Source organism: Numenius arquata, chromosome 3, assembly GCF_964106895.1.
Source record: "Numenius arquata chromosome 3, bNumArq3.hap1.1, whole genome shotgun sequence".
In the NCBI taxonomy this organism is placed as follows: Eukaryota; Metazoa; Chordata; class Aves; order Charadriiformes; family Scolopacidae; genus Numenius; species Numenius arquata.
This window is the reverse complement of record NC_133578.1, coordinates 8,806,645-8,825,168: the sequence shown is the minus strand read 5'-3', so window position 1 is coordinate 8,825,168 and position 18,524 is coordinate 8,806,645. Positions and strand designations below refer to the sequence as shown.

The window sequence follows — 18,524 nt, the reverse complement described above, 5'->3', positions numbered from 1 at the left end:
CTAAACACAGAAAAAGTTATTTACAACTATCAGGCATTTCTACATGCAATATTGAGAGGTTTTTCCATTAGCTTCGAGATAGAACAGCTTAAATTGTGGGCGGGGGTGAGGGGGGGGGGGGGGGCGGGGATGTTTGTGAAAGTGTGTGTATTTCTTGCCTGCTGGTATCTTACGTTCATGTCCCTGGTGTTGATCCTGTTGTACTGGCACACTGCGGGAGTGTAAGATGTGGCACCCTTCTGTACCAGTACGTGTGCTCTAGTGCATGAGTGGTGCTGACAGAAACAAACTGTGAACTACTTGGATCCGCACCGAATGGGGAAAAAACTCTCTTGGTTCCTTGAAAGGTTTTCTGGCTTGAGCACAGTTTTGCATATTTATTTAGACACTTTGATTGCCACGAAGCATGGCAGCTCTAAAGAACTTCACGAGCTAGAAAGTGCTTCAAGAAACAATTAGATTTCCTAGTCACATTAGACTGAAAACCAATGGCACACTGTTGGGGAGGATGCCAAATTGGCTGGTGGGGGGCAAGCAAAACCCAGAGTGGATCAGCATAAATGAGCTGTGGCGTTTTCTTGAAACTGTTTCCATTGACAGAAGTCAATCTTCACCACTGCGCCTGGTTTCTCTGTGCCAGTGTTTTGTTCTCTGGCCTCAGGGTTTCTTCTGTTTTTCTTCTCTCCCAACCCCGATGCCCTCTCTTTGCTCCAGGGCTTTGGTAATGGAGTGGTGTAAATGTTGTCTGGCTCTCAAGGGAGGCTCCCCAGATCCCTGTCCTGGATTGGGACAGGGACTTCCCAAGGAGACATGGAGCCGGGAGCTTTACCAGCCAGCGGTGGGGGGAAGCTTCTCCTCTGAGTGGACAACTGCAGGCATTAGAAAACGGACTTGTTTTGGCAGAGGTTTTGCTGTCCCTGACCCTACTCCCATGCAGGGCAGGTGGGTGCAGCAGTGTCCCAGCCAGTCCTGCACGTCTGTGAGTGCGGCGGTACCAACCAGGAGCGGTGTGTGCACCTCTCTGCACATCGCACTGGTTTTGGGGACAGCCCCCACAGGGTTTGCCTGCTGCTTTGGCCCAGCAACCTGTCGTCCTGGGGAAGTGCTTTGTTCTCACGGGGCTCTGAAGGTGGAGGCCATCGCCTTTCTCTGGGCATTTGTCTCAGGTTGGAGAGGTACCTGCAGCTCTTGTGCTCGCAGGAAATTTCTTTGCCACAAGGTGTTCTCAGCACTCGTGAAAAGCAGGCTGCTAATGTTCTTTTGTTCCTGAAAGACCTTCTGAAGTCAGTAGCTTTTTTCTTTCTTTCTTTCTTCTCCCTTAAAAACATCGAGACTGAGTGCGCACCAATCGAGTTTGTTACAGTGTCATAATTGGCTCCAGCTCCTGTCATTAATTGATAATCTTGCTGGATCTGCTACAATGCAGTGCCAGCTCAGCAAGCTCCAAGGAACTCTTGGGTAAAGTGCTCTCCATTTTGAGACCATCGCTGGTAGCTTATCACTTGATTTATCTCCTATTTCCAGGTGTGGAACTGAAAGTAAACTGTCAGTGTAAATCACTAATTCAAGCAGAGTGAGAGAACAGCGCACAGTTTGCATATTTCAATACCACTTAATTAGAAAAAAAAAATTCCCTTGTTCCATACAATTGTACAATGCAAATCCTTTCTCTTAATGCTTCAGATGGGTAAAATGTCCTTTTGAGTCCCACGTGTCCCAATGCCGCTGCTCATCTTGTTACAACAGACTTTTAATTTTGCCCGTGGGAGCAGATGGGGAAGTAGCTTTCTTTAAAGCCCAGCCCAGTATGTGTCTCAATTTGGGGAAGAGTCCCTGCCGGCTGCTGCCACATGCACCAGCACTGACACCTCCAAAGCCAGCCTTGAGCCTGCTGACCTTACATACTTATTTTTCAGTTAAAAAAGCCTTTTGTGCTTGCTAATTGTGTAACTGCTATTTTACGTCCCAGTAGTCCTAGATGAGGTTGAGCTCTGTGTCTACCCCAAATGTGTTCTCGTCTGACTCTTGTTCAAAATCAGCTTCCAACTACAAATTGTGCTTTTGCATGACTAGACCGTCTTCTCTACCAGCCCCTTATTTCCTCGAAGCCACTTCCATGGAAAACAGAATAATTTACTGGATCAGTGTGAATAACATTTTCTTGTGGCATGCCGCTGGAAAAATAAGTAATTCTTGATCTGATCACTGCCTTCAACCCTCCTCTTCTACTGTCCCCCTCTCTCCTTCCATTACCCTTTACGCTCCTGCTGAGCTGCTGGATGACTGCACCTCCAGCATTTGCATCTTGTCCCTCACTCTGTTCTTCATCTTGGCAGTATAAATTGCTCCAGCAACCTCATAATTTTGATCTGCAATCATTTTTCTCCACTAGCTTATGGCAGCACACGAACCAAACACTCAGACCGGGCTGACCACTGGTGTACTGGTCTCAGAGCAACTTTGGAGCTGAGAGCTTTGCAAGGTGCCAGGTGCACCAAAATGTGGATTAAAAATTAAAGCCAGAAGAGAGAACATCCCTTTCAAGAAAACATCTGATGCTTCCATTCCTAATTTTTCCCTTCCAGCAGTTGGCAGCTGCTATTTAAACACGAAGTTATAAACCCACTATCCCATTATAAAATGAAATATCCTGCTTTAGAAAAATGAGCAAACAAACAGTAACACCATCTTTTGATTTATTGGTGTGATTCTTGTTTCAAGGGTGATCTCTAACAGGCTTTTCTATTGTGGCTAAAAACATTGCATTGTACATAAGATTTTCTTGTTCAGATCAATTTGCTAAATTTTCATTTAGTTTCAAAGTGGTTCATTTTGTTGAGGCTTCATTTTGTTCAGACTAGCAACTTGAGAGGTTTCCTGTAGCTTAGAGAGATTGCTTTTGAATTGGTACATTATTCAGTCATGAATTGTTCCTTTAGTATATGAGCAGCTGAGTGGTGTTTTTATTACAAATATGAGTTTGAGTGCAGAACAACTACTATTTTGGCCAAATAAAGAATGTAAAATTAAGCACGAGTCTTCATAGTATGCTGTGATGCTTTTCTACACTGTGTGCATGGGGTCATTTTTTTTTTTTTGAGTTCTTAGCAAAAACCTCCTGTAAGGCATGGTAATATGATTGACTGCGCACAGAATTTAAAAAATAATACAGTATATTGTAGAAATATGGCTACACTAAGTAAGAACTGAAACCGCTTTCCTATTATCAGAAGATACAAGTGGGTAAATTTTGGTCTTTGTGATTGGGTACTAATTAAATAGGTCTTCAGCTGCATTCAGCATCTGATCCTATTGCCATGTTCTGAGTGAGTGTAACAGGATTTCTGCAATCAATGAGGTAATGAGGTGGCGTAGGGTGGCAGAGCAAGTGCAATCCCAGTGTTATGCACCAGCCGTTTAAAATATGGGCTTCCTCCGCGCTGTTTCTTGTTGTTTACCAGTGGACATGATTGCTTTTACCTACCTTGAATTAGTTTCCACCTCTGCAGGAGTTTGGTTTTTTGTCTGATAAAGTTAACTTGGGTAAATGGAAAGCACTAGGAAAGAAATATCTGGTTTTTGAAGATGCTGCCTCTGGAGTTTGGGAGATCTTGTATATGGAAGATTCTTGTAGCATAGCAGGTGATATTATTTGCTTAGCGTGTCACAGTGAATTAGAGTGCCTTCTGTCTTCCAGCTGTCTCAGTAAAGGGATCAAGGATCCCCTCAGCGCCCCAAAGCAGATCTCCTGCCACGTTTTGCTGCAATAGGCTTTACTGGTACAAGCACCAAAAATTGTTTTCCCTGACCTTGGGGCAGTGCAGGGTTCGTAAGGGCAGGCTGCTGCCTGCAGCACGGCTGCCCGGGGTTCACTCTAGCACCAAGTCTAGGCCCTTGCCTCTCTGACTTCAAGGAGATAAGAGTCCATTTTTGCTCCAATATCTTAGAAGAGAGCTGCTTGTCTTTTGCTGCATTAATTATTGGTTAAAAAAGTTTATTGCCTCGTGAGCAGATGATTTAGATGTTCAGTTTTAATCTCTTAATCATGAATATTTTAAGAAAAATTAGTTCTATTAGCTCTTTGGAGTTAAGAGTTTCACTCAATAGCAAGTGAAAACCTTACAAAGCTCAATAAGAAGGTATCTAAAAACCCCTCTTTCCAAGACATCTTAGGTCTGAGTAGAAAAACTTATTTCAAAGTAAGAGATCATTGTGGAAAGAGGATGACAAATGCAATCCTAGTGGATATAGCTATGTTAATGGGGGCAGAGCAGCTATTTAATTACGTAGCAATGTCAGAAGCAATAGGATTATCTATTTCTGTCATGGTATGGGTCAAACTGAAGACCAGCAGTTGAACTTAAGGTGCTATATAAATGCATAGGAAAGTTCCCAAATGCGTATAATTGCCCTCTCAGTTGCTGTGAATTCTGATATTTAGTGATCTTCTTTATCTCTTTCATAGTCATATATTTGTTATATGTGAAAGGGTTATTGTAAAAGCCTTTTCTCCATTACTGTGGTCCTGTGTGCCCAAAGCTGGAGCCAGCTGCATGAGGCTGGAAGAAGAAATGTGTTTTGTAATTTACAGTAAGGTAGATTTAGTCCTTGCTGAAATCCCCTGCATCTTCACTGTGCTCCAGAAAACATCATCTTTATCACCAGATTCCAGAATTTACATTAAAAATGGCATAATTGAATCAAATACATTGCCACATCATGATTGCTCTTCTTTGTTTATAGGGTGTTCCTCTAAAAAGCACTGTTTTGTTCCTGTATTTTCTAGGAGAGAGGGAGAGAGCAGGCTGTCGGGTAGCTGGAGCTCTGCCTTAATTAGTTTTCTCAGGTCTGCAGTAATATCTTACAGTTCTTAGTGTTTCTTGGAAAGGTGCTACAAAAGATAGAGAGAGCTGCATGCTCTAATTCCACCTGGAATACTCTAGTTAGCTGTGGATTCACCTCAAGGAAATAAAAGAGAGTTAAAAGGCCAGCAAAAATATACCCTGTGTGGCTTGGATAAAGAAAGGAACATGCGCTGTTTTTTTCTGAAGTTAAAAGTCATTAAAAGGAGTTTACTTCAAATAAATTATATGTAATGAAATGAGCTGACATCTTTTACTAATACCGAGATACAGGACTGAGATTGCGCTTGCGGAGGAGAGGAAGAAATGCTGTCTGATGTTTGCTGTGAGCTCTTGCTGCGTGCCGGCTCACCGAGACATTTTGGAAGTCCCCAGCAGCTATCTGAAAGCAAAGTGCAAATATCACAGCACAGGCACAAGGCTCCCAAACCAAACGGTGCCCGCGAGCTTGGCGAAGCCCCGTTCAGGTGTTTATTTGAATGCCATTTCGCAGAGCACATTCCCCTTCTCACTTGAGTCTCACAGACTTTGAATTAGGCTGCTGCCAAGGTTGTGGCGAGGCGGGGATTACTCTTTATCTTGTAAATATATTCATTGAAAAGGTTTGAGAAAGGAGTTTTTGACGTGTTTGCACTCATTACAGTTCTCTGGACAGCTCTGTAATGTAAATAAAAGGAGATTCAGGTGTTAGGAGAGAAGAGACTTTGCTGCAATGGAAATACTGCTGCTCCCTGAATAGCCTTCTCGGAGGGAAGCTGCAAACAAGCAGTGTTTGGCCGGTGTTCTTAGTGCTGTTTCAAGTAGCTTCACCATTATCCAAGCCTTTGATGCAAATTATCAAAGGTTAGGCCTATTTTAAGGAATAAAGTTGCCATGTTGTGCAATAGTTACTTTATGTTTCCCCCATTGGCACGACAGCCAGGACATGCTTCAAGGAGTCGGACTGGAATTCGGTCTTCGCTCACCTGCAGCGTAGGAAATGCTGCTGTGGCTGTATTGGAGGTGGCTGAGTCAGAGATTTGACCTCTCCCCACCCTTTCCAAAAGATAGCTGTCTGCTGCCCCAAAACACCTCATTTCATTTCTTGCAACACTGTTTCCAGGCAAGAAAGTCTTCTGCGCTCTCCGGCAGATTATGATCTTCCTTAAACCTTAAAACAAATCGGTTCTGAAGATGTGTGAAAACTCAGCTTTCATTTGGACTGCATTTGTTTATTGTTTTCTCTCCAAAAAGAAGAGGAATCTGTTCAGAGCAGAAAAAGGCTCACTGCTGTCAGAAAGAGCAGGCTGTTGGAGTGTTTAGAAGAACACAAGAGTCCTTCATGCAGCCTTTCACCTGCCTGTGCCAGATTTGTAGTGGGTAAAAAGAAATACTTGGACTGTGTTCATGCTTTTTTGGATGATTTTAGAATCATAGAGTGGTCTGAGTTTCAAGGTCATCTAGTCCAACCCCCTGCAATGAGCAGGAACATCTTCAACTAGATCAGGTCGATCAGAGCTCTGTTCAACCTGACCTTGAATGTTTCCAGGGATGGGGTGTCTGCCACCTCTCTGGGCAACGCGTGCCAGTGTCTCACCACCCTCATTGTAAAAAATGTCTTCCTTATATTTAGTCTAAATCTTCTCTCTTTTAGTTTAAAGTCATTACCCCTTTTTCTATTGCAACAGGCCCTGCTAAAAAGTTTGCCCCCATCTTTCTTACAAGCCCCCTTTAAGGACTGAAAGGCCACTATAAGTTGCTCCTGGGGACTAGCAACTCCCGTGTCCTGGTCTGGGGTGGGACCTGGTTTTACCCCCAGTTTCCTGCAGTGGCCCTGTCCCCGCCACGGCTCTCTTACACCACACCGTGGCCCCGTCTGCCTTGGTGCATTTCTGCTCTTCCCCTCCCTGAATCTTCTTTCCTCTTGCAGGCTTTGGTGTAGAATTTGGAAAACTGCATGTAATTTTAATGGCAATTTGCTTTGGTTTCTCTTCTCACTTGGGCTGCTGAACATAAACTCCAATTGCATTTGTTTTTTAAAGCAGCTGGCAAGCATGATCTTGCTACCATTTGTGCATCAATAATTCCATTTTCATCTCACTCCCTACAAAACAGCAAGTTTTCTTCATTTGAGGGTTTTTGGTACAAAAATCTGACTTGGAGATTGATAGTCTCTCTCATTTAGGAAGAGCTTTGCTGATTCCCCCATGACGGTTGGCTCCATATAACATATAGCTCAAGCTTACCTTTCTGGCGGAGCTCAGGAGTCTCTCATGTGTCTGCTGAGCTAATATGTTGTCTTTCTGTATTTGTATTCTGCAGTTGATTGTTCGATGATTTCTCTGCCGAATTGCAATAGATGAGCTGTTTAATGTTGCAACGGCTGATTTTGTAATGTAAAAACAAAAACCCTCTCAATTCCAAATTGTGTTTGCTAGTTACAACGCAGAATTTAAATGAGATATCTATGGAAGATGTATTTTTTCTGTTGTTTCGCCAATGCAGAAAGAAAACAAGTCTTCACTCTTTCTAAAAGAAAATCAAAGCAACCATGGCAAGAATTTGTTTTGCAAGGAAGAAGCATAAATAAAAATGAAACCTGTTCCTTTCCACACATTTGTGTCCATGTCAGTGTTTTTTAAAAATACTTTGTCAATGCAGAAATAACAATTATCAATAAGCATGTCTTTTCTGGCAGTGAGAATGTTAAAATTTCTAAAAATGAGTGGTTTAAAATCTATTTGTTTTACCATGGTATGTCTTCTGGTGCTGAGTCTATGTATATTTCCACAATATTCTTGATCTTTTTGCCAAAGTAGCCCTGATTTGAAGTTTCGTTTATGTTTTTACTGGAGAATTGTTGTAATGAATGGAAATGAATGACTCAAAAGTAGATGTTGGATTTTGTAGCTTTTATTGACAAACCGCATGAGATGGGCACCTGAATGAAAGTCAACCATTGCTTCAAATGCCAACTGGAGCACAAGTCTTATGAGGAGAGGCTGAGGGAGCTGGGGTTTTTCAGCCTGGAGAAAAGGAGGCTGAGGGGAGACCTTATCGCTCTCTACAACTCCCTGAAAGGAGGGTGTAGAGAGGCGGGGGTCGGTCTCTTCTCCCAAGTCACAGGCGATGGGACAAGAGGAAATGGCTTCAAGTTGCGCTGGGGGAGGTTCAGATTGGACATCAGGAAATATTTTTACACTGAAAGGGTTATTAAGCCTTGGAATGGGCTGCCCAGGGAAGTGGTTGAGGCACCATCCCTGGAGGTATTTAAAAGACGGGTTGACATAGTGCTTAGTGACGTGGTTTAGTGATGGTTTTTATCAGAGTTAGGTTGATGGTTGGACTAGATGATCTTAAAGGTCTCTTCCAACCTATTCTATGATTCTAAGTTGGTATTTACTGTGAGGCGTAACGATTTCATGACTGTTTACCCACCTCTGTGAAGGAAAGCACCAAAGAGGACAGGAGCGTATATGAAATTCTCCTTTTAGCTGTTGTGTTTCATGGCAGCCTTGGCCGCTTGCTTCCTCCACAGAGCTGGGATCCCCAGCAAAGCTCTGTAGCGTCTCAGCAACCCCACACACGGGGTGGGGGGAGGCTCAGCACCGGGGGGGGGTGCTGCCTGGGCACTCCACTGCGAAAATTAATTACCCCGTTACAGTATCATAGACTACATCGTCATTTCTGTGTGAAGTTGTACAGATTTAAGACTGAATTATAGCTGATGAGGAGCGCTAGGATGAAGTTTGCGATCGGAAAATTAAAGCTGAGGAGCAAGATAAACTCGTATTTGAAATACAAATTTTAACATATTGAATAGAAGAAATAAATGACCGTTAAAGGTACAAACTTGTGTGGGGAAGATTTGCGAAGGTGCTATTGTCGCTGCATAACGTGGCTATGAATGTGTTACCGTCTCCGTAATCATTTTTAAGTATTAAAACTAACATTATTTTCTCTGGTAATGTATGAGCCTGGATGGCTTTTAAAAACATATCATGACTTTAATCACTGTTTTGCAAAAAGGCTGCTCATGTTCAGTAACAATACTTCTGTCATGAAACTGCCTTGAGTATTTTTAGCTTTTTACTAGTGTTTGCACTGTGAAATGACAGTATTTAAAAATATTTGAGAAGCAAAACTTGACCCCGCTAAGAACTGAAGATAGTTGTCAGATACTTTAAATTGCTAAGAAGTAAAACTGTTAACACTTGTGTCCTCATTAATTATATTCTGCGTATCTATGTTCCCCCGACAACTTCTGATGCATCCGGTATCACTCTGCCGAGCAGCTGAGGGCTGTTAAGTGACAGCGTAAAGCAAAAAATAGCTTATTCCTCCGAAGAGCTGTTTGCCATGGCTTGTGGAGAAGTGTGTGAGGGGATCCCCAGAAGCTGTTATGTTTTAGTGCTGTAGTCAGAAAAGGTGTTACTGCAGTGCCCTGTAAGTCCCAGCCGGATGGATCAGTGATACACAGACTCGAAACTTTGGTTCAGCTCCATGTAACTCTCTCATCATCTTCTCCTTGTTTGTCGGGAATGTTTGTGTTTCTCAGCCCAATACACTGTTTATCGGTTGTAGAGGACTGAAGTACAACAGAGACTGAAGCATCATCACTCTGCATGAAAGTGCGGGTGTTCTTCTGGGCAGATTCCTTCAGCATTAGTTTCTTTTAGAGGTCAGGTTGCTGGAATGACAAAATTCACCTCCCCCTTTGCCACTGAGGAGCTGAGGTGATCTTGCTGTGCCGCGTCCAGCCTAGGGCAGCTCTTTGTTGCCAGTGCAGGAGAAGGAACATGTGCAGCAGGACAGGGAGGACCTGAACTGAGCAAACCCTTGGGTGATGCAGGGATTTTGACCAGAGAGAGGAGTTGTGATCACGCTGATGTTCTGTTGTGTCATTGATTTGACCCAATGACACAACACTGGGCCAAACCTATGACATGCTAATTTGGTCTCAATGATCTCAAAGGGTATTTGAGGAGGGTAGAGCGTAGTCCAGTCCAAGTGAAAAGATGTGCGCCTCAGATTCTGCTAACGTCTCCTGAGTCTCAGCGGTGATTTACATTGGCGTGTAGTCACCTGTGAAATGAAATATCAAAAGCAGCTGCAGGTGTTTCTCTGATGCCAAGGGGTGGCAGATACTTGTGTCAAATTCTTCTCAATGCGCCTGACAACTCCAGTTATTTGTGGAAGCTTTTAATAAGGATAAAAATTTCTCCATGTTGTCACTGCCACACACTTGAACACATTGCTGTTTTGAGGAAAGAATGGCTGTTTACGGGAAGACTGCATGCACCACTTTAGCATTTGTGATTTAGCAAGACCATTAGTGGTGTCTTCTGTTGGAAGAAAGATGACTTTATGTGCAACAGAACAGCAATGTATTTATTAACACCTTGCAGGTTTAGTTCATTTATTGCACCAAGAGGCAGCTTGGTTCTTCTCTGCGCCTTTCATTTATTGCACCACTTGATGGGACAGCACTGTCCTATCACCCAGCTGTGCTCGCTAATGAGACGCCACTTCATTGTACAGCACTCTCGAGGCTGAGAGGAGCATCGTGAACACTAGATGGACCCAAATCCCCCTGAAGGCCTTGGGAATTGCTGGTCCATTGGTTTTTTGCTGGAAGCTGTTGACAGGATCAGATGTACATGGAGCTGGTTTTCAGCAGTTTGTCCCAGGCCATATGCTTAATCCTTCCAGTGGTATTTATAAAGATAACTAGTTTGTTACTGGCTTCTGTTCACTTTAAACCCATTATGAGAAGGGTTGTGGGGTGCTTGCCAGAGCTTCTGTGTGAGTGTTTGGAGATTTGCCTGCTTGTGCTGGTGACAAAAATGCTGTCTCGCTGCCTCCTTTGTCCTTGTTACCCCTGCAGCACCAGCACAGGCAGGAGCAGGGGCTGGGTTTCTATCTCCGTTTTGCTTTGCCAGTGGAAGCCCTGTGCACGGGGTCTATTTGCGAGGTGGCTCCACAGCAAGGGCAGTGAGCTGCTGATGGGCAGCAATGGGGAAACTCCTGTTCTCCGAGATGGCTGCGTGCCTTGCATCCAGCCCGGATCCAGCGTCAGATCCCAAAGTGAGCCTGCAGATCTCCCTGGTGGTTAGAGACACTCTGATGGGGAAATCACTGGGAGATAGACACTGGCCACATCTTATCTTCTCCCTGTAGTTACTGCCTGAGTAGGGATCATTTACTTATTGCCTCCTTCCCTTCCAGAGAAGCGTTTTTGAAAGGCAAATCTGTGATTCTGAAAGTTGAGGATAAAAGGAACAGAGTTGCTGAATAATTTGAGCTTATACAAAATGTATGTAGCAATGCACATATTGACTTGTTTCAGTGAATATCAAAATTTATTGTCCCTTGAACTAAATATTGACACAAACAAAGCAGTATCAATATTTATCTCTCGGGTTAATACATTTTTATATTCACCTCAACATACATCAATATGTGCTTATTATTATTATAATGTTTGTCCTTCAGCAGAAGGAACTTGCGTGCGGTTGAGAGGGAAGAGGGAGGTTTACATCAATCACTGTTCTCCCGTTTCAAACTTCATCGGGTGCTGTATCCTGCACATGGAGCCCTCCCCAGCCCTCGTCCAGGCAAAACCCTTGTTCATGGTTGTGACACTCCATGCACTGAATGCAGGATAGAGCGATTGATTTTGGGGCAATGTGACATTAACTGTCGCTAGTGGAAGGGGCAGCAAAGCCACCACTTCTGTTTTATAGCCTGGTTGTTTGGTGGCGCTTCCTGTAGTAGCTCTAACCCAGAGCGAGCGACTTCCCCGCTCGCAGGGCCGGAGACGAAGCGCAGAGCGCAGGTCACGAATCGACAAGACTTTGATTCTGAGATCCAGCTGTGACTCACTGCTTGCAAAGCGATGCTGTTAATGCTGAGCAGGGGACACCTGCAGATCTGTTAGGAACCTTGTGGTAAGCTTGTCTCGTGCCTGTGTGAGGTGTGGCGCTGTCTGCGTGCCAGCTGGAACTGGTTATGTGCTGTCTTTAATGCCACAGAGAATGCCTACTTGGGCCTCTTGCATTTGTTCCGGGAAGCAAGTGGGCAAGATGAGTGTGGCCACTTCACTGTCTCTGAAGGATTATCCTTCAGTATGTCCCATCACCTTCTTATCCTAATTCTCCATCTCAGAGAACAAGAGGACAGAGGTTTCCCAGCTAGACCATGAGGGCAGGCTGCACAAAAAGGACGCAGGCATGACAGCACTGAATGTCACGACTTGTTTGAGATCTACAAAGGCCTTTTAGGACATGATTTATGCTAAAGGGACCCATTCGTGTGGAGATACCAGCTCTGGCAGTTGGGCAGAAACACTGTAAGTTCCACAGAAGCACTGAAGAAATGAAGAGGAACTGCTGTTCCTCTCTGGGTCTTGCTTTTAAACCTGCTGACCTTAAAGACAGCGGAGCTGAAGGGGTAGGCAATAACCAGGCTGGGAGCAGTAGCAAAAAGTGTGTTCCTCTCTCCCACCCCACGCACCCTGAGGGTCACCAACAGCCAGTTGCTGTTGGTCAGAGACAGAGAGGGATTTGAGTCCCATGTTGATGTGGATGGTGACTGAACACCAGATATTCACCAGAAGCTGTTAAAAGCTGAAAGTTTGGATCTGAAATTCTACCAGAGAAACTTCTCCAAACTCTTACCTGCCAGAAGCAGCACTGGTAGGAAATCCTTGAGGCTGGAAAGCCAAGACAGTAGTCCCCTCCTTGAGGTGCTCCAGTCTTCCTCAGGTCACCACCACTCGGGAAGCACCATCTGCATCGCTCCTGCTGCTGACAGCAGTGCTGAGCAGTGCCAACAGCCATCCGCTACCACTGGGGTCGGTTTCCTTCCTGCACTCATGACTCACAGCAATGAAATAACAGCTGTTTGTAACCTGACATTTAAATGACAATTGTCACAAGACAATAAGCATATGGTGGCTGATGTCTCACATGCAGACACTCGCTGGAAGACAGCACTGCATTGATCTGCAGTTGGGAAGGTCATGTCTGTGATTGAACACTGCTGTTCGTGGCTTGACTTTTTTCTTAAAAGCAAGAAAGACAATAAACGAATGATTTATGTCCCTATTTCTAATGAAGAGCAAGATTTTTGAGTCCTGGTTAAAATAATAAACAGAACATAAATACCTGCCAACACCCCACCTCCTGAAAGTCACATTTTTAATTAGCAGTGGAGTCTTTGCTTTTGACCTTCTCCCAAGTTAGTGGTGACGACTCTTATGACCATCAAGAACCTGATGCGTGAGAAAGTGTATGCCCTTGTGTTTTCAAAGCCGTCTGTAGCAGAATCAAACAGGGACCAAGGGCTTTCCTCATGATTAGTATTGCTTTATGATGGCAGACTTAATAATGAGGGATGGTCTCAGTGTTTTCCTCTTTTGGGAGCGGACACCCCTGATGTGCAGTTGGGAGGCTTTGTGACTAAAGCACAGGGCATTAATGTCGCATTATACCTTTGAGTATAGTCGGGCCAAGTATGCAAATGTGCGTGAACTGAACTCTCCCTCTGAACCAACTGCGTCGCTGCCTGCACTTCACTCATAACTCAGTAACCATATGTTTATATGCCACTGACAATTGCCATTTAAATGTCAGTTTACAAGCAGATGTTGGGAACCCGCCTTTGTGCCATTAATTAAATCACAGAAAAGCAAAGTTTGAGTTTAATGCTGCTTAAGCTAATTGTGATGAGAGTAGCCGCAGAGCCCGGCAGACCTTGACGCACCAGGGCGGTCGGGGTTAAGTGGCACAGGCAGAGGACCATGTACATGGGGTCACCGCAACAACCTGGGTTAATGGGCTATGGCAGCCAAATACAGCCTGGTGCTGGCATTTCCCAGTGACAATTATAATTTTGTAGACAATTCCAAGTTTTGTGGGACGGCTGGTGGTGGCCAGGATAGAGGGGAAATGTTGGACTATAAAAGGAGACAGATTTAAGTGCTCAGGTGCAGAAAAAAAAAAAAAAAAGACAAAAATCTATTCAATAGAAGAATGAACAAAATCTGGAAGTATGGAGAAAGAAGCCCCCTCCACTCTACCAGACATTTGCACATATTTAAAATCCTTCCCAATAAAGTTCATAATGAATTTAATTCAGTCCCCTATGGCCCAGAGGAATGTTCTGAGTAATAAAAAAGTATTGCTAAGGGACAGATGACTGCCAAACTCCTATTCTGTGCCAGCAATGCGTATTTATATTATTGGCACTTAAACACTAGGTTTATTTTACTACATAAATGATCCTTTGTCACATATTAAGAATATTATAAGATCCACTTTTGGGAAGTTACAATAACAATTCCCAAATTTAAATCGCTGTTAAGTTTGTATGCTTCAGTTTTAAAGAGGTTTGGGGTGGATTTTTTTTCAGATTAAAATAGTAGTTGAATGTGGAAATTCCTATTTTGAGTAAACTATTTTGTGGCTGCTTATGGCTTAGCTTTATAAAAGGGTTTTAGTCAAGGATCTTTTCATGGTTTGGTTGTTTTTTTTGTTACCTTGAAATATCTACATCAATGTTAAATAGATTATAAGATCAAACACTTATTTAAAGGTTGAGATGTATTCACTTACACATAGTCAACTAGATAACACAAGGGCTCCTGGCTTACGTTGGCATGGTCTAATGCACTTCTGATGATTAAACCGAGTGATTCAAATGCGTGTTAGAAATTTCAAGTGCCAGTGATGGAGGTCACTCGTCCACAGCACTACTTTGTTTATAAACGTCATTATTCCATGGAAGATAAATCTCTGCTCTCATCTAGTGTGTCACTTCAGTGCAGTCTTCAGGAAAATGGAAAAAAAATGGAGCTACTAATTTTTTTCACTTCAATAAGAGGAGTGGAAGGGAAAGTTGGATATGAGATGAAATGTGAAAGAGTTTAATTCCTAGCAGGCAGCAAGCTCTAGTGAAAAATGGATCAGTACCCGCGTGTAAGATCCAGTTTAGTTTACATTCAAGCTGATACAATGTTCTTTAGGCACTTTCTGCACGTTACAGTACAACACAGACTTCTACAGCCTGGGTACCAGTTCAAATTGATGGCAGCAGTGAGTCAGTCAAAATATTTAATATGCTAAGGTCTGAATATAATGCTTTTCCTCTGATGCACTTCAGTTTGCTTCGTACCTCCACGTCAAGTGCGAGCAGTTGGAAAAAATGCGGTGAATTTGTCAGCATGTTTATTTACATGGTGCATCTCTTTTGAATCAACAGGCATTTTTTTTCAAGTGTAAAAATGAACAATTACTCATCCCTGGAAAACAACAAAGTTTTACAGATGTCTCCTCCCACCCTGCAAAAGCCTGTCCTCGCTGCGCTGTGCAAGGGCACAAGCAGCTCATTTTTCACTCGCTACACACGCAACGAAATATTCAATTCCCCAGAACAAAAGTGTCCGAAGAATATAAGGGGGAATCTTAAGCATTTGGCAGTTTGAACTAAAAAGAAAGGTCAATGGCAAAGAATCCAGATACTAGCAAAAAAATTACAAATCTCAGAGCACTGCATTTGAGCTTTAAAACTGACTGCACGCATTGTTTGCTCGGTTTCTCACAGCAGCATTTATAATTTAGGAAACTATTCATCAGCACGCTGAAGTATCCTGTTTCTAACTAAGAACAAAAAAATTACACTATAGAGCTTATTTTCTTTTCCCTGGAAAAGATCATTCGGTAAAATTTGACAAGGATTCTGCAGACCTGGGTTTGTGGGCTTTGCATTTAAGTTGCACAGGAGAAAAAGTCACATGGGAGCAGTAGCATCCTTTCGCTGCCTTTCTGTAAGTCATTGCTCAGAGTTCCTTGTTTTCTTTTGGCCCATGCCAGGACAGAACAATGCTACCCCTCTATTTGTTATGCTGAGAGCAGAGAAGAAAGCACTGAGGGCTGGAAAACTTGCAGGACTAATACAAAATTCAGATCAGCTTATGACAGGGACAGAACGTGTACTGAAAAATGAGGCAAGGCGGCAGTGGAAGAGCGGGGCAGCCGTGCAAAGGGGCATGGGATCATGTAGGAATGGGAATAAAGAGACTGTGGCTGAGGAGAGTTACGGTGGTTAAAGAACAGAAAAGGGCAACGGTAACAGCTTGCCTTCTAAGAACAGCCTTCCAGGGCTCTTCAGCTACGGCTCTAAGTCTAGGATATGCTACTTCCCCATCCTACCAAAATTATTGTGACCTTAAGTGATTACAGAAGCAAATGATCAAAAAGACAACTTTTATTTGGTATCTCAGTGAGATAATAAAGTTGTTAAAGTAATTATAGCTTTCATTAAGAAAATTAATTTCTTCCAAAAAAAAAAAAAAAAGACATTTCATACCTTTTCTTCGCTTGGGGGTGGTGGTGGAGAGCACTTGGACATACTCTGCTTAAGCTCTGGCAGTCTCAAAGTTATGAAAAAAAAAATCTTTGTTCTGCCCCCCTTCCCTGTCACATTCATGTCTTCCCGCTATTGAAGCATCATCTTCCTGGCTTGAAGAAATCAGTGTGCACTACTTCAGAACTGCGCTCCTACAGTGGTCTGTTCGATGTGGGCAATCTGACTTGGTCTAGACAGATAAGAATTAAAACATTTCTGTGCTTCCGTTGAGAAAGGAGGCTCGACGTTGAAGATTAACAATATAACAAAAGTCTACTGGAAGTGAAACCTGTGCACCTTCGGAGTACTCTCTGGTGTTTTGTGCCTCCGCAGCAGGGAAGCCAACCTGCAGCTTCTGCTCCCATTAGGTGTTCCTACAAGGCACGTTTCCTGCAAAGAGAAAAACAAAGTGGAAACAGTAAATGGGTGGCTGCTCCGTGTTTCAGAAGTAGTGCTTGGTGGGGGGAGCACTGAGAGGAATTAGTTTGTGTACCTGGTATTTCATGCAAGATGTCGGGATTTCCAGTGCTTACGTGCACCAGAAGCAGCGGATGCCAGCAAGGATTTGAGCACCTTTCCCCGGCTCCGGCCCGGGAACAGCCCGCTCAAGTTCACCCATGCGTTTCTCCAGGGCTGCCGTTCTGAAGACGGCATCACTGCTGCAACCCCGGGGAATGCTGGTCCGCAGAGGCAGAATTTTCAGACATTCAACACTTAAGTCACCCTCTTTTTAATGCCATTAGTGATGCAGCAACATGTATTTATATTTACATATAAATACCAAATGGTCAGATACCACATTTTTAAGCATAATTTATAATCTGAAACTGCTTACACTTTCATGACTAGGCTTGGGTTTTTCTCATTTACATTCATAATTTAATTCCACTGGAATTTGATTTTTAAGAAAGCCCAACATATCTTAATTACCATAAAAAGATCCATACATATTTTACTTAAAAATATCTTCTGTAAGAGGAAATTTACCAAAAATAACACGAAATATATTATTATGCATACTTTTTTTTTTTTTTTGTAAAGTACAAACAAGAATCTGATCTCTTCTGGGTATTGCCTGATCTAATATGGCTATAGGTTCTATTTATTTTGTTTGTTTTTCAAAGTAAAGGGAAAGACATAAGAAATGTAAGAACACAAACAAACAAACAAAATGCATTCTTTCCAAAGACAGAGATATCGAAGAAAGAACGCTTTGAAAACTAATAAATGACAATAGGTACAAAGAAACCACTATCCAAGCACTCCGCAGTCTTTTGTCAGAGCATGTGCTGCAGTGACCTTGTAACAGTTATTAAAAACAACAAACAAAAAAATGCTACTGGCAGAAAAAGCTGTCAAGCAAAACAGTGAAAAATTGATACTATTTCCTAACAAGTAAGTGCAGAACTGATACTAAATATTTTATGGTTTTCCCCCCATGTATGCACACTTCTTTCTTCCTCTTTCTGTTCACAGGACTGATTGTTGCAACTCTCTCAATATGCTGGATGCCAAACCAGGTTAGAAGGATCATGGCTGCTGCTAAACCAAAGCAGGACTGGACTATCTCCTACTTCAAAGTGTACATCACTCTTCTCCCTATCGCCGACATCTTCTTCTACCTCAGCTCGGTGGTGAACCCCCTCCTCTACAACATCTCTTCTCAGCAGTTCCGCAGTGTGTTTCTGCAGGTCCTCCGCTGCCGCCTGACAATAGAGCATGTCAACAAGGAGAAGTTTCTCAGAGCCAACCTGAGCTCCAGAGCAAGGAGCAAGCGGTCTCTACGCCCTCTGCTCTTCATGTCGTCCAGGCGCCATTCTTCTACAAGGGGCAACAACAAAGTTTCTTTAAGTACTTTTCAGAATGAGACCAAGCCTGACTGGAGTCCACAGCAACCGGGTCTTGAAGCACCGGAGCCCAGCTTAGAAGTCGTGCCGCTAGAGAGTAGCTCAGAGCCCAGTCTGGACACACAAAACGGCCTTTGTGATCATCAAGTATGACTTCATAAGGCAAAGTTAATGATTAGCAATGAACTTAGAAATATGGAAATTAAAATGACTGAGGAATTGACTACATCTTAAAAGGAGTAACACAGATGGATTTGTTTCCAATTATGCAAAAAGAGCAGGAGTTCTGTATCCTGCTGCTGGGATTTTTAAGTGCACACTGGAAATTCAATCTGCTAACCGAATTCACTAGCTGCCAAAAATATCAGCCCCTCTCTCCCCACAGCCACTGAACTTCCCTCGCTTGTTGACAGGGATTTGGAAACAA

The 18,524-nt window shown here is 43.2% G+C and overlaps 1 protein-coding gene across 1 annotated transcript in view; it reads left to right on the top strand.

Annotated features, from left to right (window-relative positions):
- Nucleotides 1-18,250, top strand: part of GPR39 (G protein-coupled receptor 39) — an 80,423-nt gene extending 62,173 nt beyond the window's left edge. Inside the window, exon 2 of the mRNA XM_074145745.1 lies at nt 17,727-18,250. Coding sequence (XP_074001846.1) covers nt 17,727-18,250 — 524 coding nt within the window. The remainder of the gene's footprint in view (nt 1-17,726) is intronic.
- Nucleotides 18,251-18,524: the final 274 nt, after the last annotated feature.